The sequence below is a fragment of the Athene noctua genome, chromosome 33 (genome assembly GCF_965140245.1).
Source record: "Athene noctua chromosome 33, bAthNoc1.hap1.1, whole genome shotgun sequence".
Taxonomy (NCBI): domain Eukaryota; kingdom Metazoa; phylum Chordata; class Aves; order Strigiformes; family Strigidae; genus Athene; species Athene noctua.
In genome coordinates, this window is record NC_134069.1 from 1,118,846 (window position 1) to 1,145,506 (window position 26,661).

The 26,661-nt window shown below is 62.0% G+C and overlaps 1 protein-coding gene and 1 pseudogene across 1 annotated transcript; one reads left to right on the top strand and one right to left on the bottom strand.

Annotated features, from left to right (window-relative positions):
• Positions 1-1,757: 1,757 nt before the first annotated feature.
• Positions 1,758-11,006, bottom strand: LOC141972462 (E3 ubiquitin-protein ligase PHF7-like; annotated as a pseudogene).
• A 258-nt stretch (positions 11,007-11,264) lies between these two features.
• Positions 11,265-26,287, top strand: LOC141972463 (scavenger receptor cysteine-rich type 1 protein M130-like). The gene is given in 19 exon segments (XM_074930331.1): positions 11,265-11,355; positions 11,947-12,050; positions 14,351-14,556; positions 14,558-14,711; positions 14,713-15,187; positions 16,632-16,940; positions 17,723-18,046; positions 19,720-20,028; positions 20,257-20,571; positions 21,150-21,476; positions 21,561-21,875; positions 22,231-22,545; positions 23,018-23,080; positions 23,158-23,472; positions 23,891-23,926; positions 24,208-24,345; positions 25,063-25,158; positions 25,652-25,804; positions 26,031-26,287. Coding segments are annotated over 19 exon segments (4,302 nt in total).
• The last annotated feature ends 374 nt before the right edge of the window (positions 26,288-26,661 follow it).

The window sequence follows — 26,661 nt, forward strand, 5'->3', positions numbered from 1 at the left end:
TGATGGACAGCTGGGGAGAACAGTCGGGATTCGACAAAAGAGTGCAGACAGCATGAAATCAGAATGAGAATGAACATTCACCAAAAAAATCACTTAGTATTTTGCTCTGCCCAGGAGGTACCTCTGAGGCACAGGGTAAATATCCCATTCCGCTGCCCAGAGCCAGACCAAGCCCACTCCTTTCCCGAAGGCGGCTGCCACAGCCCGCGGCAGGGTGAGGATGGACACCATCTCTTCTCCAGCTGGTGAACCTGGGGAAGAGGAGCTCCCTGGGGTCCGACACACTGACTCTGGCAGGTATTCGAGTGGGCTGTGCTGCTCACACTCAGCTATGGCAGGATGGGCTCATGGCCTTGTCAGAGCCACAGCGGCAGCTAAATCCAAACCTCAGCCACCCCGACCTTCCTCATCTGCTCTGGTTTCATAGAGGTAATGCCCGTTTGGAAAGTAACTCCACACAACTCAGCTTTAGTGCCAGGGATCCCATCTTCAGTAGGGTTTTCCCCCTTTCCTTAAGGACGAAGGAAAGGGCAGGGGGGAGACGGATCAATTTGTTTCCCATCCGCGGGGAGCATTTGCTCAGCCCTCCAGCGCTGGGAGGCAAATGAGCTCTTGGTGCGAGGCCACAGAGTTCAGCACAGTTCTGCCAGCAAAGAGCTCGGCCCAGGTCTCCCTTCTCGATCCCTGCTTTCTAACAAGCATCCCATTGCTGAGCCGGGATTCAGGAACGGGGCACCCACACAGCTGAGCAGACCCGGGCTCCCACTGCCTCCTCCTGCCTTCCACAGCAGGCCTAACGCCCAGGGAAAAAAGATCCGGGATCATCAGACATAACATCTCCTTTGTTCCTTACAGCTGCCCCTGTTCTTCCCCCCAGGCCATTATGGTCAAAATGCAAGGTAATTAGCGTCCCCCTGCGGGTCCGTTCTCCACAGGGTTTGGAAGGGCAGCTCGGCAGCAGAGCCCCATGGAAATGGAGGCAGCTCCGAGATCTGCATCCCCAAGCTCAGTGGGGAGCGGGCAAGCCAAGTCGTGAGAAAAAGTCCGTCTTCCCCAGGAAGCCACCTAGGACACAATTCCCGCGCCCTCTGCCCTGTGCTCTAGCAGTTCCCTTTGTCACACCCAAGGTCTGCGGTGTCTGACGGTGCAGTTCGACACACTGCTCCCTCTCGTTGCTTCACAGCACTCCTGCTGTCACAGTACTGCCTCCAGAGCTCCTGTTCCCCAGCCAGAGCAAGGCTGCCCCAGCAGTCAGACACCAGAGAACAGGTTTACCTGGCGCGTTACAGCCAGCTCCGGCACAGCTCAAGCCCTGCACACTTTCTGGTGCTGCTGGAAGCTGGTGGCTACGGTTCAGGCAGCTGTGCATTTGGACAGGCACAGCCTCGTCCCGCTGGGGCTCTGCTGTGCCAGCCCAGAGCCAGACGTCTGTTCCACGCCGACACAGGGGGGATGTAGTCCCCAACTAGTCCTCCCAGCACCCAACAGACAATTCTTAAAGAATTGCCATTTCTGCTTAGCAAGGAGGGGTGTGTTTTCATACAACGGCTTTCCCGCCAGCTCACTACAGCACATCAGTGGCCTGCACTTCACTCACTTCCCAGTACTTGCTGACACATCACGCTGGGAACAGATTTCCCGGGCCAGAAAAATCAGAGCCAGGTAAGATTCATTTGCTTTCATGTCCCGCCTCAAGAACTCCTTGTGCCAGGACTGCACTCACAGGGTGCAGCACCCGCTTGTCCTTTCTATCACTGTTACTGTTTTATTACAGTTGCTAGACCGTCTGCAGCCATCTCCATGTCACAACTGCAGCCGTGGCACCGGTCGGCACCTGTAAAGTAAAGGAGCTTTGCCCCTGGTGTGACCCTTCCCCGGGGAGACTGAGCCGGCTGCGGGGCCAGCGAGGCCCGAGGCACACGGCCATGGCGCTGGGCAGCCGGCCAAGGCCAGCCCGCAAGGAGGGAGGGCTGGGCAAGGGCTGCCAGGCCCCGGGGGAAGAAACCCTCTGGGCCCGGCCCCTAACGCTGCCCCTGGAGAAAGGGAGAGGCGGAGGAAGCCGACAGATGAGCGGGCAATCTCCCAGGGCAGAGGCCAACGGACAACTTTATTGTGCTGGTGGAGGGGGATCGGGGCCATCACGTGGGGACGGCGCACGGCTGGTCCCGCGTCTGCGTCCGGGCCGGCTGTAAGGGGTTTGGGCCCGACGTTCCAGGCGGGAGCCGTCCCTCCTCCGCACGGGCCCACGGCGGCTGGAGCTGCTGCTGCCCTCGAGCGCTGGGGAGTCCTGGGACGGCCCCGGTGCCGCCTGGCTGGGGGTGCTGGGGCTGCTGCTCTCCGGCACTGGGGAGCCCGGGGACGTCCCCAGCGCTGCCTGGCCGGGGGTGCTGCCCTCAGCCCTTGGTGCTGGCGCGCGGCTCCTCTCCCGGCGTGTTCTGGGCCGGCTGTAGGGCGTCTGGGCACGACGCTGCACCTGGGAGCGGCGTTGCCTGTGCTCGGGCCCAGGTGAGCTGGAGCTGCTGCTGCTGCCCTGAAGCACTTGAGAGTCGGACGGCCCCGGTGCCGCCTGGCTACCAGTGCTGGGGCTGCTGCTCTCCGGTGCTGGCGAGCCGTGGGATGACCCCGATCCTGAGCCGCTACCATTGCCAGAGCCAGCGAGCTCTGAGCTGTCAGTGGAGGCTGTAAGGGGAAGCGGGAAGGTCAGGGGCACAGAGGCCACAGTGGAGAGGCCGGAGCGGTGCCCCCAGCCCTCCTGGGGCAGAGAGGCTCTGCCAAGCCCAGCCTGGGCACCCGCTGCCAGGCCTTGCCTGGGCCCTGGCCCCAGCCCAGGGGCATGAAGGTGCTTTGCCTCTTACCGGTGCCCTGGCCAGCACAACTCCCACACTCCCAGCTGGTCTGGCTGTTCCTGACGCTGGAGCAGCGCTGGTGGGTGCCCCTGGCAGCGCAGGAGCTGCACAGCAGCAGTTCCCAGGGCCTGGGGAAGCAAAAGCGTTCACGGCTGTGAGGACAAAGCGACCACAGCACGGGGTTGTGCGGCACAGCTCCTGTTCTCAGTCCTTCTGCTTCCAGCTCTTGGCGAGGCAGCGATCCCGTGCAGAGCCCAGGGTGCTGCTTTGCCAACTTACCCCTGTTCCTCTGCGTGCTCCCTGCCTCCGGGACACAGGCACTCACGGGCATCGCAGCGGCTGTGCCTCATGATCAGTGCTTCAAATGGAGGCCTGTTACCCTGTGGTAGCAATCTGATGGAGAAAGGGAAATGGCTGAGCCCCTGCTGCCCCGGCATGAGGCCGATGCAGGGCAGCCCTGCTCCTGCCCCCTGCCCGGTTTCCAGCTCCTCCCTGAAGCTGAAGCCCAGGCAGACGGGACAGCGGAGGGGCAGGACTGCAGGGGAGCCCCGGGCACGGCACAGGGCTTGCAGCCTCCTGTGCTGTGAGCCGGCAGGACACCAACCTCATGGGGACTCGGATGCCCATGGTGAGCATGTCCCTGAGAAAGTCATTTCTGTCTCTGCAGTGGGGGCAGCTGAAGGTACTAATAGTGCTGTACCGACCCTGACCCTGCAGTGGAAACAGAAGGAGCAGGAGTCAGGCCCTGGTGCTGCCCAGCTCCTGCCGTGTCCCCGGGGCGAGGGAACGGCTCCTACCTGGATGCAGCCCCGGTGGAACCAGGCGTGTTTGCAGGCGGGACACACCAAGGTGTGGAAGGACTTTCTGTCCCCCACAGGCTCCAGGCAGATGAGGCACTCGGTGTCCTCCTCCAGAGCTGCCTCCACCTCCTGCTCTGGGCGGTGCTCCCTGCAGAAGGACCTGGGGGGCAGATGCAAGGGATGGGTGAGGTGAGAAGCGCTGGGTCCTTCCCCGGTGGGGGCGAGGAGGGGAGAGGAGGTACCTGAATGGGTAAAAGTACTGGGTGATGCATTCACCCTCCATGGCACAGGGCAGGTGGAAGCTGCGGTCGCAGCCCCGCCGGGTGCAGGTGATGGCGGCCCCGCTCTCCCCGCAGACGAAGCATCGCTGGAAAGAGCAGAGCAGCCCCGTCAGCGGCAGCCCCAGGGCCTCCCCAGCCAGCCCCACGCCTCCGGGCAGGGCGCAGGATGTGGCCGCTGCCGGGTCACAGCCCACAGATCCGCCCGGCGCACGAGGCTCCTGGGCTGGAGCCTCTGTGGAGCTGCGGGGAGCAAGGCTTTTGTCCTGGAGCTGCTTGGAGGGGCTGAGATTTCTTTCCTGGCCTCTGGGGTAAGCTCCCCCAAACCTCTCCTGATATAAATCTCCCTGACCTGGTCAGGTCCTCACCTTCCACGCTGCCCGCTCGACTATGTGGTCAATGTGCTCAGTGACATATTTATGCTCCCCTGATTCGTCATCCTGCCAGTCAAAAAGCACACTGGCAAAAATCTGCAAAAGAGAAGAGAAAAGAAGAGAGGAGTGATGAGGAGAGCGTGGCTGGGAGTGCATGTCAGGGAGCAGGAGGTTGGCCCGCGGGACTCACCATGCAAAAGAAATGCACACACAGGAATTCCACATCTACTCTTGGCCCGCAGAGAAATTGGTCCGCCGCTGCCTGGCCACACAGCACACACTCTGGAGGGAGAGAGCAAATGCCAGCGGGAATGAGCACCTCTGTGTGCCGGGGGAAGCATCCCTGAGGGATTGTCCCCAGGGCCCTGCCCCGTCCCTGAGGGGCTGAGGGGCAGGGCTGGGGGCCGTGGCGAGGAAAGGGCAGCGCAGGCACTGCCTCCCCCTGCCACCGCGCTCGGCCCCACGCTGGCCCCCCGACAGCCCCTCTGCTGTGCTGTGGGAGGAAACTTTGCTCTCACCCTGCTCCATGGAGTCGGGGGCCTCCTCCTCTCGCCTCTCGGCCATGGCGCACGTCCTCAGCGAGCGTTGGGAGCGTCCCTGTCCCAGCAGCACCGGGGTGTCTCTCCCAGATGCTCCTCGGCTGACTCTGAGGGAGAAGCGGGGCGCGGGTCAGCTCTCAGCACAGCCCCGGCGCCCCGAGGTGTGGGACCCCCCACTCCTCCCTCAGCAGCCCCCGACCAGCCCCATCCCTCCCCTGCCCTCTCCTCACCTCCCAGGTCGCACTGACGCACGGCTGGAGCCCAGCGACCCTTGTTACAGGCCTGTTGCCGTGGGGCACAGCGGCCATTGTGACATCAGGACCCCCATACATGGGCAGGATCAGCTCTGGCGGTCACCGTAGAACGGTGACATCAGCACCCCCACGTGCGGGCGCTGACCCGCCCAGCCCGAGCGGACTCCTGACAGCAGGGCTGGGCTGCAGACGTGGCTGCAGGTGCTGCGGGGAGACGCTGGGTGTCCGGGGGCTGACCTGGCTGCTTTGGTGGTTTGAGGGCGCTGTACTCTCTGCGCCCGCTGCTCAGAAGGTGTTTTCTGTCGGCAGGGCTGGGGGCCCATCGCTCTGTGTTCTCAGAGGTGAGCCCACAGGAGTCCCTCGCTGGGCCTGGCTGCAGAGAGCTCTGTGGTACTTGACAGGGTTTGACATTTCCCAGACAACGCCCAAACCTGCCAGCTGACGCTGTTTGACACTCTCCTCTGTAAGAGCCTCCCAGCGGGGATGCCTCTCAACTCTGGCTTTCCCTTCAAGGAATTGTTACCAAAAGCTGCTGTATCTTTGTCACTTGCCAGATGCCACCAATGAATCTCGACTTCTGTTGTTTTGGGCTTTTACGTGTTGCCTTTAATTAGGATGTGTGCTCTTCTGCCCAGGGGCTGGTGGGCAGCTCTCTGGTGACCAAACCCCGGAGAAAACAAGGGCGTTTGCTGTAGGACCTCTGGTACTGGAAGGAACAATCCTTTAGCCCAGGTGTCTTGGGACGTGTCTTGTGGGAGGGGGATACCAGGCCTCCAAACCCAGCAGTTTCTGTCAGCTCATTCTTTGGTCTGTTTTGCTTCTGGCCCTTAACCTGCAGCAGCAGTTTGGGGCTGCACAGAGGTTCAGGGCAGGGTCACCTCTTCCTCCAGGACAGGATCTGCGGATTCAGCTCAGTATTTTAAGCAAGATGGAGCCAAATAAATCTTCCTTCTAGCAAGAGCTGGTACCCAGGGTGGATGAGCAGTTCATTCACAGCTCCTTCAACACTGAAGGAAGTTCCATTTGTCTATTTAAAATCCCTTTCTTGACCACTGTTTAGCATCCTGGTTAAAATTCCTCCGGCACCTTGGATCCGTGTATGGGGATTTAAAAGTGCTCCAGATGAAGCAGGCAAATGAGTCGAACGGCATTTAGTTAATTCTCTGGCTGTCGATAATGCAGCCCACCCTGTGCTGAAGACACCTGGGGCTCGTCTGCTGTTCCTAGTGGAGGTGTCGGGCCCGTTCTCAGAGATGTCCCCGCTCTGTCAGGGACGGCTTTACTGACCAGAGGGCAGGAGGCACTTTGGGAGTGGCCCCTTCGGCTGGAGGCTGGAGAGCTCTGCTCTTCTGGCCTGGCCGTCAGGCCGTGGCTTTCACAGTGCTCCCGTCTCTCAGCTCAGCTCTGCTTTCTGTCCTTAGGACACAGCTTTGATTTGCCAGGGCTGAGTCCATCGGGACGTCCCCTACTGCCCACCTGCACGAGACACCCCCCTCTAGCAAGGGACAGGACAACCTCACACATACAGAAAGCAAAACCTCCCGCTAATTACTCCATGGGAATGAGCCGGCAGAGCTTTTTGTCCGGATGGCGCCCGTGCTGCCGTCAGTTTCAGGAGCCCAGCGCTTCCAGCACGGCATCTTCCTCCCCGTTCCCCCTGCCCTGGGCAGATCTCTGCCTCAGGCCTGGCCCTGCTGTTTCATGAGCGGTGCCCTCTGGGCGCGGTTATCGAGTGTTAGGACAGACTGTGGGTGTTGCGCTGTGTTACACAGCCGTGGTCGTGTCAGTCAGACGTGGACGAGTCCCAAGTGCAGATGTGCGGCGACAAGTGCCCGTTATTTGGCCCCGACTCCAGGAGAACCGAACCCCTTCAGCCTTCTCAGTCTGGGTGGCGATGAGCGACGGAGAGCAGCTGCAGACTGTCAAGGGGTCGGCGACAGGAGGATCCTTTGCTCTGCTCCCCCCATTACCCTGCTCTGCTGGCAAGCGTGCGTGCGGGGGTGCGGGTGGCTGCATCCCGCGTGCGTGCGTGCTGCAGCGTGTGCACGCGCTGCCTGTGCGCGTGGGGGGGGTGTGTGTGTGTGTGTGTGTGCACGTGCCCCAGAGCTGTCTGCGTGTCACATCCATTTTCCTGTCCCCTCTCTGCCCCGATGTGCCAGTCCCCTCCGTGCCGGGTGGCTCTGAGCACCTTCCTCTGCGACCAGGCCGGGGTCAGCCCTTTGGAGGGACTCTTTCCCTTTGTGCCCGACGTGGCTGCCTGCAGCCTCACCCTGCAGGTGCCAGGCATGGAAGTCCTTGCCTTGCACAGGAGACTGAACTGGCCTGCAGCGTGGCGAGCTGGGAAACCCGGCAACTTTATTTCAACCACTAAGTCAGGCTGAGCGTTTGTGTGCGCTCAGAGGAGCGTGGGCAGGACGGAGCAGGCCTTTGACACGGAGGCTGCCTTTGGGTCCGCAGGCAGGGAGTGTCCCAGCAGGAGATGGCCCTGGTCCGCTGCCGCCTGCGCTGGATCCTCTTCCTCCTGCTGCTCAAGCCTTTGTTCCCTTTAGGATCTGCAGGAGCCCCTGCAGCCGGGTAAAGAATTGCAGCAGCTGCTGGAGGCGAAAGGGGCAGGAGCTAAACCAGCCCGACTGTGCTGGTGTTGGGCTGGGCCTCTGAAGAGGGGTTGAGGCGCTGAGAGAAGGACTCCATGGCTGTGACGTTGGAGCCGCCCTTGGTGTCCAGTACAGCCCCATCTGTTCCAGGATCCACTCGTAGTAGTGCTGAGTGGAGGTGTAGATTCCGGGCCGTTTTGCTCTCGCGCAGCATCTCCCCCAGCTGGTCACCCCAGCGAGCCAGAAGTAGTCAGCACTCCTGTCTTTGCAGAGGAGAGGACCGCCGGTGTCCCCCTGCGACAGAGGAAAGAGGGTCACGGTGGTGTCGGGTGGCCGCTGGCAGCACTGGGGCCGGCTCCTTCTCTCTGCCAGCACCCCCAGAGCTGTGTCCGCGGCACAGAGGCGCTGCTCAGGTGCTGGGGCCGACAGGACCTTGTCTGGGAGGGGGTGGTGGGCCCGTGGGGTAGGGCTGGCGCTCATCTCTGCACAGCGACGCTGGCCGGGTGCAAGAGGGATGTTCCAGGGCTGGGAGCCGGACCTCGGGGCTGCCAGGAGCGCTGGGTGGGCTTTCTGGGCAGAGTCCCGGGCCTCTGGGGCAAGTGGGGCCCTGGGCAAGGACCTGCAGCCGGGGAAGGGGAGCCCCAGCAGCGGTGGGGACCCAGCGGTGGTGGGAGGGCGACTGGCCAGGCACAGCCCGTGCCGGGGGGTGTCTGGGCGGCTCTAGGGGGCTGCTGGTGCCGCTGGGCGCTGCCTTGTCGCAGGCTCCTACCTGGCAGGTGTCGATGCCGCCCTGCGGGGAGCCAGCGCACAGGACTGAGGCAGCCACTCCGACACGGACCATCTTTCACCAGACCTGACACCCTGAAGCATCCCCGGGGTTTCCCATTAGATACCAAACCTGGGAAATTCCTCTAACACATCCGTGACCAACAAACAAAAACCTCCTCACTTGGGAGAGCTGCAGCAGGATCCCAGCACCGAGCTGCCGTTGTGGACTGGCACTACAGCTTCTGCTCTGCCCAGCATCTGTACAAACGGGTGCAGCATTTACCTACAGGGAGAACCGTGACAATGGAAGAGACAGCTCCTGTGCACACACATCATACCGGGAAAAAAAGGCTTCGAGGCTGATGCCAAATCAGACTGCGAATATTCAGCCTCTGGCTAGAAGCTACACAAAAGCAAACTGCTTTGGGGAACATCAACAATATCCATGACTTTCTCACCCTCTTCATCACCCATCTGAGAGGCAAGAATCTCCTAAAGCCTCTTTCACAGGCACAGCCCTGAAACCCCCCCACTGCTTCTCTCCGAGTGTGCAAACAGAATATGGAAAGTACAACTCTGAACTCTGTGTGGGCAGTTTCTGAAATGAGACAAGTCATTTTAATGAAGAGAGACCTTTTGCCTTGCACCCGGCAGCTGGCAGGGCTGTGGGCCCAGCATCCCAGAGCAGAGAGCGGGAATGGATGCAGGAACACCCCTCCTTCTGCTGCTTCTTGGGAGAACTACAGTTCAGACACTGGACCCAATACTGACAGAACAGGTCTCTTCACCTCAGTCTTCTCTATGGTCAGGTTAGTTCAGCGTGTTCAGTGAGTTAGGTGTGAAGTAGAAGCTCTGCACAGACACTGACCTTTGTGCAGAAAGCCAGAGGAGCAGCCGGGCTCTGCAGAGGGGCTGGGCTCCAGCACACCCCTGCTCACCCCCCACATCTCTCCCAGCACCTCCCAGCTGGGAAACACTGTCCCACAGCCAGAAGGCAAGAGCCCGCCTGGGCCAGCTCTCGCCCTCGGGCTTCATGCCGGTTCCTGAGCAGCACCTCTCGGCTCTGGTGACCGGCACCCTCTGCAGCACCGCTCCGAGGTGTTTCATCAGGCTGAACCCCCCAAATCCCCACAGAGAGCAGAGAATATGAAATGTGTCACTTCTTTCCCACCTGAAGTAAAAATAAAGGGCTAAAATTCCCTTTCCCTGGGGAAACCTGACAGGTAAACCCCGCAGACACCACAGACCCCTACAGAGAGCAAAACCCCCCGAGTTCAAGGGAAAAGGACAGCACAGTCACACAGCAGAACGTCTGCACAGCCCCAGCTGTGACAGAAAACCTCTTTTTTTGAAAACAAATTCAGAACCATGAAGAAGTTTGGGTTTTTAGAACAAAGCTTTCCCCTTCCCCAGTGACTTGCGGAAAAAACTAACTCTCCAACTGTGAAGTTGTAAAGTAGGTATGTTTATTCAGCGCCAGGCGCATGGGGGATCGCTCCTCCACAAGCATGTGCGCCCCTTGCAGCTCTCATCCTGCTTATATATTACATAATAATGCATATTCATAGAATGCTTATACATAAACATGATATTTCCCTGCCTCCCCTCGCTTCTCATGGTAATTAGGTCTCCTCCTCTTGCATCTGCGCGTTGAGCTCCTTTGGTGGTCACGAATTCCTGGACGGGGGTCGTACAGATGAAGTATCTCCTCTTCCTCGCTGATGAACTCTTTACCCTATCCTTGTGCGCAGCCTCAGTTGTTCCCTGGCTCCTAGCTAAACCGCAAGGCCAATTAGTGTTAGGATTTGAGGTGATCTGTTGCTGATTTGTACTACTTCAAGGACAATAGGAAGCTTCTGTTTGAGCCAGAAGATAATATCTTAGCAACACTGTCAGCCCCTGGTATGTCTTCGCGCATAGCCCCCTCATCTTGGCGCAAGCTCCTCAGTCCTGCGCCATCTAACTAAAATTGTTTAAATTCCCTATCTCACCCAGTGCTGGAAGGGGAAGGGGCTTCCTCATGGCATCTGTGGCTGAGACAGCAGCCAGAGCCAAGGGCCGAAAGAGCCCATCTCCTGTTGGGGGATTTTCAGACTTCATCCCTCGACCGTCTCCACCACAGGCTGTCCCACCATGTCCCACACCTGCACCTCTTTCTCTGCAGGCTGGAGACATCCACCCGGCTAGCACACCCTGCTCTCGGCTCAGCATCTTCCCTCCTTTACTGAGATCTCTCCGTCCTCCCTGGCTGCTCCTGCAAACACAAAGCCTGGGGCTGCTCCAGTCTCCCTCTGGGTGACTCGTCACACCACAGCACTGCCCTTCGACTGATATTGCTGTGTGCGCAGTCTGGGCCACTCCAGCTGCACTGTGTGGCATTACTTCCTTCTCATGCTGTATCTTACTACAAATAAAATCTCCATCATCTCTGAAATCCCCTCTCGGTCACTCTCAGGCTACTCCTGTGTTGCCTGGAGCCTCCACACCGATGGGCCTAAGAACTCCAGATCCCTCAGCCACCCCTACCTCACCAGGCTGCAGAAGTCCGGACATGTCTGGGCTGGGGGGGACCTCAAGAAGGTGGGGGGACACAGACAAGCTGGAAGATGCCCCAGGGCAATGGCCCCTCCCAGGACACCACTAAGGGGCCCTCAGCACCATTCCTGGCACAGCCAGAGAAGAGCCTGATGCTGCCAGCTGGACTGGAAGGCCCCAGCAGCCCAGCCCTGCCGGACGGCCAGGCAGCGTAGACTGGGGCAGACTCTGAGCTCTTCTTGGTGCTGCAAGGCACAGGCAACACTGTCTGCGAACATGGGAAAGCAGGACAAAATGCCAACTCCAGAAGAATATGTGCATGGGGACAGTAGTGAAAGGACCCAGAGGGGATCCCAGAAAAGACCATGTGAGCCAGAGGAACTCGCCAGTTAGCCCAGGAACCACAGACTGGATTTGGAGGTGCCAAAGAGAGGGGTAGGGTGCTGGTGGGGAAAACTCCCTTTCCCCATGGCTGGGGGGGTCTCACAGCTGCCTCTAGGAGCACTGTGGGGTGCAGGCTGGTGCTACAGAAATGTCCTTGTCCTTCGGTTGGTAACCGGACTGAATGGCCCGAATAACTCTGGCTGACTGAGTGAGGGGAGGAGTCAGGCGTGTGCTGGGACTGGTCCAGGTCCCTCTGAGCCACACCAGCCAAAGCCAGTCTGCTGTGTGTGTGTGTGTCATGTCAGGGGATGGGGAAGGGGGTGCTGGGTGTAAATGTGCTGAATACGGTAGGGCTTGTGAGATTGCTGGTGCCTGAGCAGCTGATAGGCCAAGCGCATGCACATGACTTGTGTCAGAGCTTGCGAGGTCACTTGTGCCTGCTTCCCTTGTAGGCGAGCAGATCACAAGCGGAGGGATGCGTGGTGGTCAGGTCAGAGGTGTCTGAGGAGCTGATAGGCAAGAGGGAGACAAATGCCTTGGGACTGTGCTTGTGATGTCCCTGCTGGCTGAACAGCTGACTGGCCGGAACCAGGTGCACGGCCTCGACAGGGGCATGTGAGGTCACTGGAGGCCGAGTACCTCACCAGTGAGAACATGGCGATGGGTGTACCTGTACTCGTGAGGTCACTGGTGCCTGAGTGTCTGACAGGGCAGGAGCAGGCAGCTGGCATTGTACTGGTTTTGGCTGGGATAGAACTAACTTGTATTTAATGAAAGAGTGCGTGAGGACTGTTGGGCTGAGCTGCTGCCTGGGGTCACACCACGACAAATACATGTAGGGTGTTTTGAGGTCACTGTTGCCTGAGCAGCTGACAGGGCAGGAACAGGCCCACGGCTGTGTCTGTGCTGATGAGGTCACTCACGCCTGAGCAGCTCCTCGGCCTGGAGTAGGCCCACGGCATGTGTAGGTGCTCATCATGTCCCCGCTGCCTGAGCAGCTGACAGGGCAGGGGCAGAGCCAGAGTTTGTGTCGGCGGGTTTGAGGTCATTGGTGTCTGAACGGCCGATAGGCCAGGAGCAGGCCAAGAGCAGGGGCGGATGCTGTGACATCGCCGGGGGCTGAGTAGCAGACAGGCCAGGAGCAGCCCCTGGCTGTGTGTGAGCTTGTGATGTCGCTGGTGCCTGAGCAGCTGACAGGCCAGGATCTGGCCCATCGCTTGTGTGGGTGCTTCCGATGTCACCAAAGGATCTTTAGAGCGTGCCCAGATGTGGCTTTTTGGAAGAACCATGGCCAGCAGAAGTCCCTACGCCGCACACGCGTGTGACAGCGTGACGCACGCGCACCCAGCAGTGGCGGCAGGAGGGTGTGAGGTCACTGTCAGTGTGACTCCTGGGCACACAGTGGTGGCCACAGGAGGGTGTGAGGTCCCGTCACCGATGCCCCCCGTGGCCGTGGGGCTGAGCGCAGAGCGGCCGTGTGCCTCAGAGGGGCGTCGCAGGGGCAGGAGCTGCCCGGCCCCGTGTCTGCGAGGCCGAAGGAGCAGCCCCTGCAGCCCTGGCTGGAGCTGTCCCCGTGGGGTGGCTCGGGGGCACCGCAGGGATGTGCCTGGGCTCGGCGCCAGGAGGAAACCACAGACTTCCTGCCCGGGCTCTGCGGGGGGAGCGCAGGGAGCGCGGCGAGCTCACGTGGGCTGTGGTTTGTGCACCTGCAGGCTGCGGCTCCCGAGCCACCCGTGGGGAATAACGGCCCCTCGGTGACATGCCGAGAGTCAGGGATATGTCTGAGCTGTGTGTCTGCTGCCGGGACAGGGACAGGGCCCAGCTCCAGCTCCAGCTCACTGGCAGGGCCCTTCCCTGGGGCTCTGCAGGGAGGGGCGGGTGAGCCAGCGCTCCGGGGATGGGCTCTGGCCTGGGCTAAGGCCCTTTCCCAGCTGCTGCTCCCAGCACAGAGGGGTCTGAAGCAGGGGCAGGGGCTGGTTCCTTCCCGTCCTGACACAGCCCCCGGGGCAGTCCCAGCCCTGCGGTTCCCATGGCAGGGGCATGGCTGGACACGCGCACCTTGGGCTCCTGGATGTGCCCAGTGTAGGAGATGCTCAGCGCTCCTGGTCCACACAGCAGGCTTCAAGGCATGAAAAACCCATTTCCCCCACTACAACTGACCCTGTCCTGTGACGCCCCACCGCCACCGTGACGTGACACCTGCAGCGGAGCCATCCCTCATATATGGTCATGAATGGCACTGGAGAAGTTCATTGGAGGGCTGGGCTGTGTCGGAGGGGAGATCGCTCCCGATAATGTCTAAAAAGGGGCTGCTGCTGTGATTGGCTCCTCCTGTAGCTGGGCTGGCAGTGCAGAGAGATATTGCCCTCCCGTCGTCATTGTCCCCACGAGGCCCCAGGAGCTGTGGCAGGGAGCGTGGCGCAGCAGGGACGTGCGGGCGGGGCAGGAGGCTCAGGATGGGCAGAGAGGGACTCCTGTCCCCTCAGGTGCTGTGGCTGCTCCTCTGGGTACAGCTGTGCAGGGGTAAGTGCCATCTCCCTTGTCCCACAGCCCAGGGCCAGCGGGTACCAGCGTGGTCATCGGGATCTGTCGGGGAATGGGGACTCTTTGCAGGCGCTACTGAGATGAGGGGCGAATGTGCTCAGTCCCTGGGCCCTGTGCCCACCTGGGTGGGAGAGAGCATCATCTCCTTCTCCAGGCTTCTGCTGCTTAGGGCAGCCTGTGCCTGCCTGGATTCACAGACACCCTGTCCTGGGGTTCCTTTTGGGACCCCCTGTTCCCTGTCACTGAGCCTCTGGAGCCGGTGGTGGCCTAGTGGGTGATGGCAGCCCCCAGAGATCCCCCAGGGCACAGCCAATCTCTCGGGTGCCCCGAAGGGTTTGTGTGCTGCTCCCTGCCCCCTTGTTCCAGGGGAGCCCTGACCCCACAGGGACAGTTTGTACCCCACTGAGAGAAGGGGACTGGGGCATCTACCATAGAGGGACATCCTGCCGGGGGGCCCGGCCCAGTGCAGGGACTGGGCTGACACCGGGGGTGAGGAGGGGATGTGGGTGCAGGGACCTTCCGGATCCTCTCAGTGGGAACAGGGAAAGCCCTGGGCATGGCGGTGGGTTTGGATGGTGCTGGGGCAGGCAGTTTGCATGGGAAGCTGCAGGCCTGGGCACATGGGGCTGTTCAGGGGGTGCTGGGGAGGAGCAGGGGCCCAGTGCAGGGCTGGGCCATGTGCGGGTGGCCATGGGCAGGAGGGAGGTAGCCACTGGGCTGTGAAAAGATGCCCTGTGTGGTGGGATGGCAAATGACCCATCAGGGCTGGAGCTGTCACCCCCAGCCTTGCACAGCCCATGAGGAGAGAAGGGACCCCTGCAGTGCCCTGGGGACAGCCTGGGGGTGAGTGGGCTCCCACCCTGGTACCTCTGACACTACCCGGGCTGGGGCTTCCCTCAGACCCGCAGTGCTGGGGCTTGGTGCTCTCCTGACCCATCTCATGTCGGTGTTTGCAGGAGCTGTGGAGGTGAGGCTGGCGGATGGCGGCAGTTGCTGTGCTGGGAGAGTGGAGGTGAAACACCAGGGCCAGTGGGGGACCGTGTGTGGTCACTACTGGAGCATGAATGATGCAGCAGTGGTTTGTAAGCAGCTGGGCTGTGGGTCTGCTGTTGGAGCTCCTAAATATGGAGAATTTGGGGAAGGATCTGGCCCCACTTGGATGAATAATGTCGGTTGTAATGGTACCGAATCTGCCCTGTCTGACTGCACACACAGCGGATGGGGTGAACATGAGTGCGAATATGCCCGTGATGCTGGAGTGATGTGCTCAGGTAAGGGGACAAGGTATTCCCCACCTCTGGTGCTGGGAGGGTGGAAGGGATCTGTCTCTGTCCTCAGAGAGACCAAGCGGGTGCTGGAGCACAGCACAGTGTGGCCGGTCACGCTGCCAAGCTTGGACTGTCATTGCTGATGTCCCCAGCCCCTGGGGAAAGCCCGGAGGGAGCCTACCCCAGGGTGACCTGACCCTGCCACAGGGCCTCAGCCCCTTCAGTCACTGTCTCGGGCTGCAGATGAACCTTCCATCCCTGCCCCAGTGTGTCCACTGTTGACCACTGCTCTGCACCCATTCTGCCAGTTCCCAGCCAGCAATGCTGAGGGTCCCTGTGCTGGAGAAACCTGGGGGGAACTTTCACAGACACCAGACCTTGGAGGAACAGCATGAGACGGCTGGTCCCCTGGGTCACCCCCCTCCCAGGCACGAGTACCTCGACTGAACCAAAAGGCTTTTCAGAGAGCATGGGCGCTGGCCCTGGGCAGAGGAGCGGGCCGGCACACAGCCCTGCGCCTCCTGTCCCCGGGGCTCGCCTGGGGGATGCGGCACTGTGAGGCCTCGGAGCTTGGCAGCTGCTTGGCTCTGGCTGCTCCCTACTGCATCACCGCGTGCCCAGGCTGGCACGAGGACATCCCTGGGGCCGTGACAGCCCTGCAGGGACAGGGCCCCATGCAGGCAGTGCTGCCCTGCTGCCCAACCCCTCCTGCCTGCCCACAGCTCCCCACACTGCCCCATGAAACAGGGGCTTGGGCAACACTCGCTGACTCTCACCTCTGCCTGCCGTGACCCTCCGAGCCAGTGTGAGCCCAGGGGCGTGTGCCGCTGCCCTGCCCCTCTGCCTGGCTGTCGTGTTGGGACCTGTGCTCTCTGGCAGAGTCCTGTGTCCCTGGCTGACGACACCCCCTCAGAGCAGCCATTGGAGGGGGCTGCACAGGCACCAGACATGGTAACAGCTGCACCATTTCTGTGCTCTCTGAAATCCCCCTGCTAACAGGAACATCCCAAAGTCCCAGAATACCCCTGGGAGCTGGTTCGATTTACGGCTGCATCAAGGTGAATGTCCCACCTGGTCCCATACACTGCAGGGACTGAGCAGGCTGCCGCAGTCATTATCATCTGGGTCACTTCTCCTGGACCCCAACTGCGCACACCTCTGCGGTGCTGGGGGACCATGCCAGGCAGCACAGGGCACCTTGTGCAGCCGCAGTTTGTCTGAATAGTGCTGCTGTTGAGACAGACACAGCCCCCTGAGTGCTGTGATGGAGCAGTGGAGGGGTGCAAGGGGGCCGGGATGTGTTTGTGTCACCAACACTCCCCCAGCAGCTTCCTCTGGGCTGTGCAATGGGAGAATTGGTCACGGCTTGCTTGGAGGGGATGTGGGATGTGGGCATGTAACTGCCAGAGGGCTCTGGGAACTCCCAGCTCTTTTGGTTTTTTTCCAGAATTTGTCCGTCTGGTGGAGGGGAAGAGCCGCTGCTCAGGCCGTGTGCAGATCCGTGACGGGGACCAGTGGAAAACTGTCTGTGATTCCCACTTTGGTGCCAAAGCTGCGGACGTGCTCTGCAGGGAGCTGCAGTGCGGCGCAGCCCTGCCTGTCCCTGGAGGAAGTCCCTTTGGAGAAGGGGCGGGTCCCGCCTGGGATGGAGAGCTGCAGTGTGTGGGGAATGAATCCCTCCTGGCCTCCTGCCCCAGGGGGTCCCGCGGGGACCAGCCCTGCAGCCCCGCAAACAGCGCTGCTGTCAGCTGCACACGTAAGGGCTCAGGGAGGGTGTTGAACGCTGGGGCTGTGCCGGGGGCAGGGAAGCAGGGCAGGGGCTGTGCGGGCCTTGGCATGAGACCAGGAGGGGTGACCTTGTCTTCTGCAGTCTCAGTTATGCAGGAAAAGAGACAGGAGCCAATGTCCCACTTGTGTTCTCTGCTCAGGAGTTTGGTGCAGGGCTGCAGAAAGGGTCAGGATGGGGACAGAGGGACTGTGTGCCCGTAGTGACTGTAGCCGCTCCTCTGGGTGCAGCTGTGCAGGGGTCAATGCCGGCTGTCCTGTCACAATGTCCTGGGGCCAAGGAGCCCCACAGGGATCCCTCTGGAAATGGGGCTTCTTCCCGAGTGTCAATGTGACAAGGGGGACGGTGAACAGGTTCATTGAGCCTGTGCGGCTCTGAAGGGGAGAAGGGCTTTTCTGTTTGCAGGGCTCCCACGGTTGTGGCCGTTAGTGCCTGGGTGTGTCCATGGATTTGCCACCCTTGGGCACCCTTCCTGGAGCCCGGGCTCTGCCAGCTCTGTTCCTTGTGAGCGGGTGGTGGCTAAACTGGTGGCTCTTTGCTCTGTGACCCCAGAGGCACAGCCAGCCTCAGGGGTACCTGGGAAGGGGTGTGGGCTGTTCACCCTTGCCCTGGAGTCAGGGTGAGACCCAGCCTGAGCAGGGGGAGGTTGTGGAGGCAAGGGAAGTGGGGCTTCCCCCAAGGGAACCTGGACAGGGCTTCCCCCAGACCCCCAGCGCTGGGGCTCAGCGCTGTCCTGACTGTTCCTGTGTCAGTGTTTGAAGGTGCTGTGGAGGTGAGGCTGGCGGATGGCGGCAGTCGCTGTGCTGGGAGAGTGGAGGTGAAACAACAGGGCAAGTGGGGAACAGTGTGTGGTGACTCTTGGGACATGAATGATGCAGCAGTGGTTTGTAAGCAGCTGGGCTGTGGGTCTGCTGTTGGAGCTCCTCAGTACGGACACTTTGGGCCAGGAACTGGTCCCATTTGGATGGATGATGTTGACTGTAATGGCACCGAATCTGCCCTGTCTGACTGCACACACGATGGATGGGGTGAAAATGACTGTGATCATACTCATGATGCTGGAGTGATCTGTTCAGGTAAGGGGACACGTTATTTTTCATCTCTGGGGGTGGGATTGTGGAAGGAACCTGGCAGTGCCCTCAGGGATCAGCCGTCAGGCACCAGAGCAGTGCCCAATGTCGCTGGTCACACTGCTGAGCTGGCACTGTCATCACTGGTGCCCCAGTCCCTGGGGAAAGGCCAGTGGGACCCTGCCCAGGGTTGCCCTTACGGTGCCTGGCCCCTGAGGTGCCGCAGATGAACCCTCCATCCCTGTCCTGCCCTGTCTGTCGATTCCCATCTCTCTCCTCCTGTTCACCCAGGACCTGTCTGTCAGTGCTGAGGGCCACGTGCCCCCGTGCCAGAGGCACCACAAGTGACTCCTGTGGCCACCCACAGTCCTGGCCGAGGGCATGAGATGGATAGCTGCTGTTGGGTTGTGCCCCCTGGCAGTCACGAGTCCCTTCGCGGTGGAAAAGGGGTTACATGGAGAGGAGAAGCGCTGGGCTTGGTCAGAAGAGCAGGGTGGCACGTGGCTCCTCGTTCCTCTCCCAGGTCACCCCATGAGAGCCGGAGCATGGGGACATGGCCCCGCCAGGCAGTGCTGACCTGCTGCCCAGCCTCTCCTGCCTGCCCCAGCCCCTGGCTGCTCGGTGCCACGGGGGATTTGTCAGCACTTGCTGTCTCTGCTCTGTGCCTGCCCTTGCACCGGGAGCTCGTGTAAGCCCAGGGCTGCTCTTCTCTCCACTCTCCGGCCTTCTGCCCGGCCACGGGCAGGGACGTGCATGCCCAGCAGTGCACTCTGGCCGTGGCTGAGAACCTCTTTCCTGGGTAGGCGCCTGAGCAGGGTGGTGGCACAGTCACCGATTGCAAGTACAGCCTCACTGTAATTTAGACCTGTGATTTGTCCCGTCCCTCAGCAGCGCCCCAACAGCACAAGACCCATGTGGCAATGGGTTCTGTTTCTCATGTCACCAAGGGGTTCCTCATGCATCTCCCTGAGCTCAGTGGACTAGATCAAGCTGCAAAACGCAACACCCCAGGGCCCATTTCCCTGAACCCCAAGTGCTCTGGGTGTGACAGTGCCCAGGGACCAGAACTGGGCAGCCCAAGGTCTCTGGGGCAGCAGCACTTTGTCTGAGAGATTCCTGTGGCTGTGGCTGTGGGGAGAGAAGCAAGCCCACGAGTGCTGTGCTGATTTCTGAGGAGCAGCAGGGTGGGGGCTGATGTGTTTGTGCCATCAGCACCCCCTGAGAGCAGCTGGGGATGTCGTAGGGATTTTTGTCTGTGGCCACCTGGGAGATCGGTCAGGGAATTGCCAGAGGGCTGTGGGAACTCTCAGGGGTCTTTGGCTGCTCCAGAATCTCTGCAGCTGCTCTGAGGGGACAGCCCCTCCTGAGGACATAGAGGGACCCTTGATGAGGACCTTTGGAAAACTGTCTGTGACTCACACTTCGGTCCCAAAGGCACCCACATGGTTTGCAGGGTCTGCTGTGGGTCTGTGCCAGACACAGCCCCGAGTGCTGTGATGGAGCAGTGGAGGGGTGCAAGGGGGCCGGGATGTGTTTGTGTCACCAACACTCCCCCAGCAGCTTCCTCTGGGCTGTGCAATGGGAGAATTGGTCACGGCTTGCTTGGAGGGGATGTGGGATGTGGGCATGTAACTGCCAGAGGGCTCTGGGAACTCCCAGCTCTTTTGGGTTTTTTCCAGGATTTGTCCGTCTGGTGGAGGGGAAGAGCCGCTGCTCAGGCCGTGTGCAGATCCGTGACGGGGACCAGTGGAAAACTGTCTGTGATTCCCACTTTGGTGCCAAAGCTGCGGACGTGCTCTGCAGGGAGCTGCAGTGCGGCGCAGCCCTGCCTGTCCCTGGAGGAAGTCCCTTTGGAGAAGGGGCGGGTCCCGCCTGGGATGGAGAGCTGCAGTGTGTGGGGAATGAATCCCTCCTGGCCTCCTGCCCCAGGGGGTCCCGCGGGGACCAGCCCTGCAGCCCCGCAAGCAGCGCTGCTGTCAGCTGCACACGTAAGGGCTCAGGGAGGGTGTTGAACGCTGGGGCTGTGCCGGGGGTTGGGCACCAGAGCAAGGACCGCGCTGGGCCGGGTGTGAGGACAGGAGGGGTGGGTGGGGTTGTCTGCAGCAGGAAAATAGTGCAGAAGGAGCACAAGGGCATGTTGTCCCTCTGGCCTCTCCGGCAGCTGCTGAGGGTCCCAGAGCACCCATCCACCCTCTCTCCTCCTCCTCTGTCCCCAGAGTACACAGGGTTCCGGCTGGTGAACGGCAGCGCAGTGTGTGCGGGGAGGGTGGAGGTGCAGGTGCTGGGGACCTGGGGGACCCTCTGTGCCTCCCGCTGGGATCTCTCGGACGCCCACGTTCTCTGTCGTCAACTCAACTGCGGGTTTGCTGAGTCCATTCCTGGGGGAGAGCATTTTGGGAGAGAGACTGGCCCTGTCTGGAGAGACTCCTTCCACTGTGACGGGACTGAAGCCCACCTGCAGCAGTGCCCAGTGACCGCCCTGGGGGCCTCACCGTGCTCCCGAGGGAACACTGCTGCTGTCATTTGCTCAGGTGAGTGCCAGGAGAATGCTGCGTTCACTCCGTTTGTCATCTGTGTGCATCACGGCCACCCAGAGCAGGGCTCCCGTGGCCATACCAGGCTGACCTTCTCCGCGGAGAAGCCCTGGCTTCCCCAGGAGCCATCTGGAGGGCTTTCCCTGCTCAGAGTGAGCGCTCCGCTTTGGGAGAGCTGAGGCCTGAAGGGAGGCAGGCATCTGCCCCCAGGGCAGGGGCTGAGGCCCCAGTGCCACACCGCCAGGCCTGGGCTCCTCTGTTCTCGTACTGTGCAAGGAGCCCGGGACAGGGCCGCAGGGCTCTGCCCCATCCCTCTGGCTGCAGACACCCACATCCCATCCCGCAGAGAGCCCTGCAGAGCCTCGTCCCAGCACCCAGCAGGAGCTGCCTGGGTGCCCCCAGCAGCAGCAGACCTGGCTGTGAGGTGCAGGGAGGGCCCAGGCTTTGCCCTCGCTTCTCCTCAGCACAGGCTCCATCTTGTCCCGTTTGGTGGGGAAATCCCCCCTCGCCCCGCTCCCTGAAGGGTGCCACGCTCCCGGTGCCGCCCTTGGCCGTGGCATCTCTGCTCTCCCCAGGCTCGGCCGGCTTTGGATCCCTGCGGCTGGTGGGCGGAGGGAGCCGGTGCGACGGACGCGTGGAGATCTTCCAGGACGGGGCGTGGGGCAGAGTCCTGGATGACCAGTGGGACGTGCAGGAGGCCAGCGTGGTGTGCCGGCAGCTGCGGTGTGGGGAGGCCGGGACAGCCTACAGCCCCCCAAAGGCTGAGCGAGGGACGGGCCCCGTGGGGCTGCGAGGGGTCCGGTGCGCAGGGCACGAGGCCAGCCTGAGCCTCTGCAACACCTCCCTGCCTGAGAGCGCGCTGGCGGCAGGGGTCGCGGAGGACGTGGGAGTCGTTTGCGGGGGTGAGTGTCACTGCGCAGGCCCCCGGGTGACGTCTGTGCGGGCAGGCGGTCCCTGGCAGCAACCGGGGTTTGTACCCGCTGCAGGGAGCCGGTGGCTGCGGCTGGCGAACGGGGCCGGGCGCTGCGCGGGGAGAGTGGAGATCTACTACCAGGGCGTCTGGGGGACGGTCTGCGACGATGGCTGGGACCTGTCTGATGCCGCCGTCGTCTGCCACCAGCTGGGCTGCGGAGGGGCAGTGGAGGCAGCCGGCTCCGCTCGCTTCGGGGAAGGCTCCGGGCAGATCTGGCTGGCTGCTGTGAACTGCTCCGGGGCCGAAGCTGCTCTCTGGGACTGCCCGGCTGGGCCCTGGGGGCAGCACGACTGCGGGCACAAAGAGGATGCGGGAGTCATCTGCTCAGGTCTGTGCCGGGAGCGGTGGTGGGAGCCTGGTTCCTGGGGAGGCCAGGACGCGGGGAGAGCCGGGCATGGCTGAGGCTGTCCCTGGCTGCCTCTGAGCTCCTGCCCGAGCCCATCCTGTGGGCACCCGTGCCTGGGCACCCTCAGTCCCACTGGGGGTCCTGGGGAGCTCATTCCCTCCCGAGGGTTCTCGGGAGGGGCAGGGGTGTGTGTCCATCAGGGACTTCTCTCTGGCCCTGGGTGCAAAGGGGACGTGTTGGCCCTGCCCCTGCCTGGCTGAGGGCCTGGGGGTGCAGAGGTGTCCTGGCTCCCACACCCCAGGGCAGCCTGTTCCCCTCTGGGGCCTTTTCCTCCCAGAGTTCATGGCCCTGAGGCTGGAGAACGGCGACGGCTGCTCTGGGCTCCTGCAAGTTTTCTACAACGGGACATGGGGGAGCGTTTGCTCCAACTCGATGACTCCCGACACGGTGACGCTGGTGTGCAAGGAGCTGGGCTGTGGCGATGGAGGAACCCTGGAAAGACGCCAGCCGCCTTACAGGGAGTCTGGCCCTGCCTGGCTGGATCGTGTGCAGTGTGGGGAGAGCACCGGCTCCTTCTGGCAGTGTCCCTCCACTCCCTGGGACCCACAGTCGTGCCAAGACCCGCGAGAGGAGACCAACATCACCTGCAACGGTAACTCTGATCCTCCCGGGTACTCCCGTCAGCCCAGCTCCTGCTCCCCACTGGCCACGGCCAGGCACAGAGAAAGAGCTGGGAGGGGCTTTTCCTTTCCGTGTCAGACCCTTCTGCTGCCAGTGGCACAAACACGGCCACAGCCACACCCGTCCAGCAGCAGTTGCCACCCAGGCTGCCGGCAGCGCCTGGGGGAGGCAGAGGCATCTCCAGGTGAGGTCTCAGAAGAGGCCAGACAGGTTTCAGAAGAGCCTCCCCTCCATAGACAAGCTACTGCTGCGCTGCGAACCAGGGAGCTCTTGGGGCTGAGCACTCGGGGTCCCCCCACGGTCCCGTGCGTGTCCCCTGGACGACCGCAGCTCAGTTCTGCCATGACCGAGATGGTACAGGGAGGCCCGAGCAGAGCTCAGCCCCGCTCTCGTCTGCATGGTCCCCCAAACCAGCCCCCGCACCGCAGTGTTTCCTTCTTCAGGGGGACGCCCAGAAATGCCCCTGGCCCCGTTGGCCCCGTGCCCCAACTCCTCGAGCTGCACCGGTAAGGAGTTGCCCCTCTGTGTCTGGCAGGGCTCTGCCTGCTGCCCTGGTGCCATGGGAGGTCTCTGCCTTCTGCAGGCAGGGAGAAGATTCGTGCCGTGGGCGGTGAGGACGGGTGCTCGGGCAGAGTGGAGGTCTGGCACCGTGGCTCCTGGGGGACGGTGTGTGACGACTCCTGGGACATGCGGGATGCCGAGGTGGCGTGCAGGCAGCTGGGCTGTGGCCCTGCGGAGTCTGCCCTGCGTGAGGCTGCCTTTGGGATGGGGACGGGCCCCATCTGGCTGGAGCGGGTGGAGTGCCGGGGGACGGAGCCGTCCCTGCAGGACTGCTGTGCCCGGCCTGGGGACGGCGGTGCTTGCCGGCATAAGGAAGATGCTGCCGTGCGCTGCTCAGGTGAGTGGCAGGGCTGGGACCCCTTGGTCGGGCACTGGCAGGGAGCTGGGGAAGACCTTTAGTCCATGAGGTCCTGACAGGGCCCCGACCTCCCAAGAGCAAGAATGTTCCTGCAGAGTGCAGGAGGCTGGTGCCAGGCAGGGAGCAGCCTCGGTTGAACTGGATGTGCTCTGGCCACTGCCCATGGGGCCCTGCAGCCCCAGGGCTATCCCCTGGGCTGCCTGTGCCATCCTGCCTGCCTCCCCGAGCAGGGGCGCTGGGCCCTGGCCTGGCCTCCCTTTTGGGCACTACAGGAGGGGCAATGTGGGTTGGATGTGTCAGGACCACCTACAGACACCCCCATGGTGTGCTGGGAGGAGGCTCCCCGCTCTCCGCACACCCACTGTCTCAGCCCCGCTCTCCTTTTCCTCCTCTGCAGCGACACCCAGGATGGCAACATCCCCTCCCCAAGCAGGTAAGTTGCCTTTCCCCTCAGGCTGGGTAACCCCGGGGCCAGGCTGTGACTCACAGATGGATGGAAGGGGCTCCTTGCTGGGCTGTGAAACTCTCTGGAGGAGGCACTGGGGTGATGGGAGGGTGTGAGGGAGAGTTTTCATTTTGTCAGCAGGGTGGAAGCTTCCCCACACTCACTCCTGGAGCCCCCCAGCTAATCCTGCCTTGTGTGATGGGGTCAGGACTGGTTCTGCGTCCACCTCTCCCACGTCTTGTACTTCTCCCATGTTCTCTCCCCTGCAGTTGCCACCCGAGGCCGTCAGAGCAGCAGCGGGAGTGTCTCAGTGCCCGTCATCATCTGCATCATCCTGGGGGCCCTTCTCTGCCTGCTCCTGGCCCTCCTGGCTGGGCAAGTGCTGAGCGCCAGGGCTGGGCGCAGAGGTGGGTCCTTCCCCAGAGGTCCCAGGGGGAGATACCTCCTGGAAGGGCTGTGGGGCGCTGTGGGGCGTGTCAGCGAGGGGCACAAGCAGAGTGGGGGATGAGACGGTGTGCTGCCACCTTCTCATGTCCTGCCCCACTGAGTGCCTGTCCGTGGCCACCAGCTGCAAGGGCTGGAGAGAGCCCAGAGGTGGGGGGAGCTAGCGATGGGGCGAGGAGAGAAGTGGCAGAGCGGGGACAGCCAAGGCTGGCAGTGCTCTAGGTACTGCTGGAGGGGGCTCTGGGGCAAGGGAGGTGCGAGGAGGAGTGCGGGGCAGCAGGGCCCATCACCACGGTGTCAGGCCCAAGCCTGTCCCTCTGCCCAGGCCTGCCCACCCCCAGGACAGGGCCCCACTATGGACCCGTGGGGCAGACAGGGGCAAGCTCCGGGTGCAGAGGACATGTGGGAGCTGCTCCAGGGTGAGGTAAGGGGGACATGACCCAGGGCCAGAGGGACACGAGCGCTGTCTTCAAAGGGATGGTGCGAGGGCGACGCAGCCCCAGAGGATCTCCACAGCGATGTTGCCCTCACGGGGGATGTGGCAGCCGTGCCTGGGCAGCACCGTGGGGCTGTGCTGTCAGAGCAGTCCTGGGCTGGCCCAAGGCACTGGTTTGGGGGAGCACAGTGAGATCCCACTGCCCCTCTGCCTGTCCCTGTGCCAGCCCTGCTTCTGTCCCCAGGCTCCAGGAGAGCTCAGGAGCCCTTCCTCGAGGCCGTGTATGAGGAGATTGGCTACAGCCCAGCTTTGGAGAAGCAGGCCACGTTTGGTCACTCAGGTGGGTGTGGGTCCTCCCTGGAGGCACATCTGCAGGACCCTTTCTGCTGGCCCCAACCCAGAGCTGATCCCCTGAAGCCCCCCAGTCCATGGTCCCTCTGGTGCTTGGTCCGTGGGGTCTGTGGGGAGAGCATCCAGGTCCTGGGCCCAAGAGAGAAGCTTTCTCCCAGTCAGATCAGACTGTCCCAGCCGGACAGCCCCTCTCTTCCTGCCCCTGCACCCCATGTGGCACCTGAGGAGTGAGGGCAGGGGCTGGCCTGGGGCAGCTCTGCAGCACCTTTGAGTCAGGGTTTGGCAGGAAGGGGTTGATCTCCCTGCAGAGATGTGATGGACAGAGGAGTCACTGAGTGTCACCATTGGGGATGGGGAGGACATGGGCATCTCCTGTGGTGCTGCCAAGCCCAGTGTCTCAGTCCTGGGTCCCTGCGCATCCTCCCACCCTCTGCTCTGCAGGACGTCTCTTCTCTCTGTCACCAGCTCCCCTCTCCTTTCAGATGTCCTTGTCCTGCCCAGAGATCACCCAGCAGATGGCTACGATGACGCCCGAGAGGTTTCTGATCTGGGGGAGGATGCTGTGCCTGGGCAGGGAGAGTGGGAAATGCCCAGGATGCCGGAGGAGGGAGCAGGCCCCAGGGATGCACCCAGAGGTGAGAGGGAAAGACAGCGCTGGCTGTTCCTAGGGTGCCATCCCTGCTGCCCCCCATGTCACTACTGTACTGAGGCCCAAACCTCCTGGGAAGGCAGAACCTGCCTGGGAGTTTTCCTTGAAAGGCCTGGAGGTGGGAGAAGGAGCTGAATGTGGTGAGGAGCAGGGAGGGTGGTGGGGTACAGATGCCAAGGGTGAACTGAAACGTCCAGCTTTGCTGCTTGCAGGGGTCACCCCCCGCTCCCGGAGAAGTGCCGAGGTCCCTGGAGCTGAAGGAGACACCTCGTCCCTGTCCCCGGGGAGCATGGGCTATGATGATGCTGAAGAGGTGTCTGTGGCACATCCCCATGAGGACCCAACGCCTGTGACACTGTGGCTTGGTGCACAACAGTCCCTGAGCCCCCGGCCAGGAGAGCCCATCCCTGCCCTGCAGCTGGGTGCAGGCGGGAGGGAGGAGAGGTCTGTGCAGCTGGGAGAGCCGTGAGCACCAGGGAACCGACTCCCTTGGCCCATGGGCAGCAGAAATCAGCGGGCGTTTCCTCTGGTTTTATTCCCATTTTTATGCTGGGCCTCCTTATTTGTTCTCATTAAAAGTCTGTGGGGGCTTTGACCCAGGGCTGTCCTTGCCTGCCAGGTGTCAGGGCATTTCCTGAGGCTGGTCGGGGGAGCAGAGAACAAAGACTCAGTGGTAGGGAAGGGCCGTGTCTCAGGACAGAGGTTTGTGGTCCCTGGGGAATACTCTTAGTGACAGAAATATTTCCATCCCGCTGGCCACAGGCAGTTCCTAGTCAAAATGTCTCTCTGATCGTTCCCGTGATGTACCCCGGTGGGAGCACCCGTCTCCTCACCCGCGGGTTC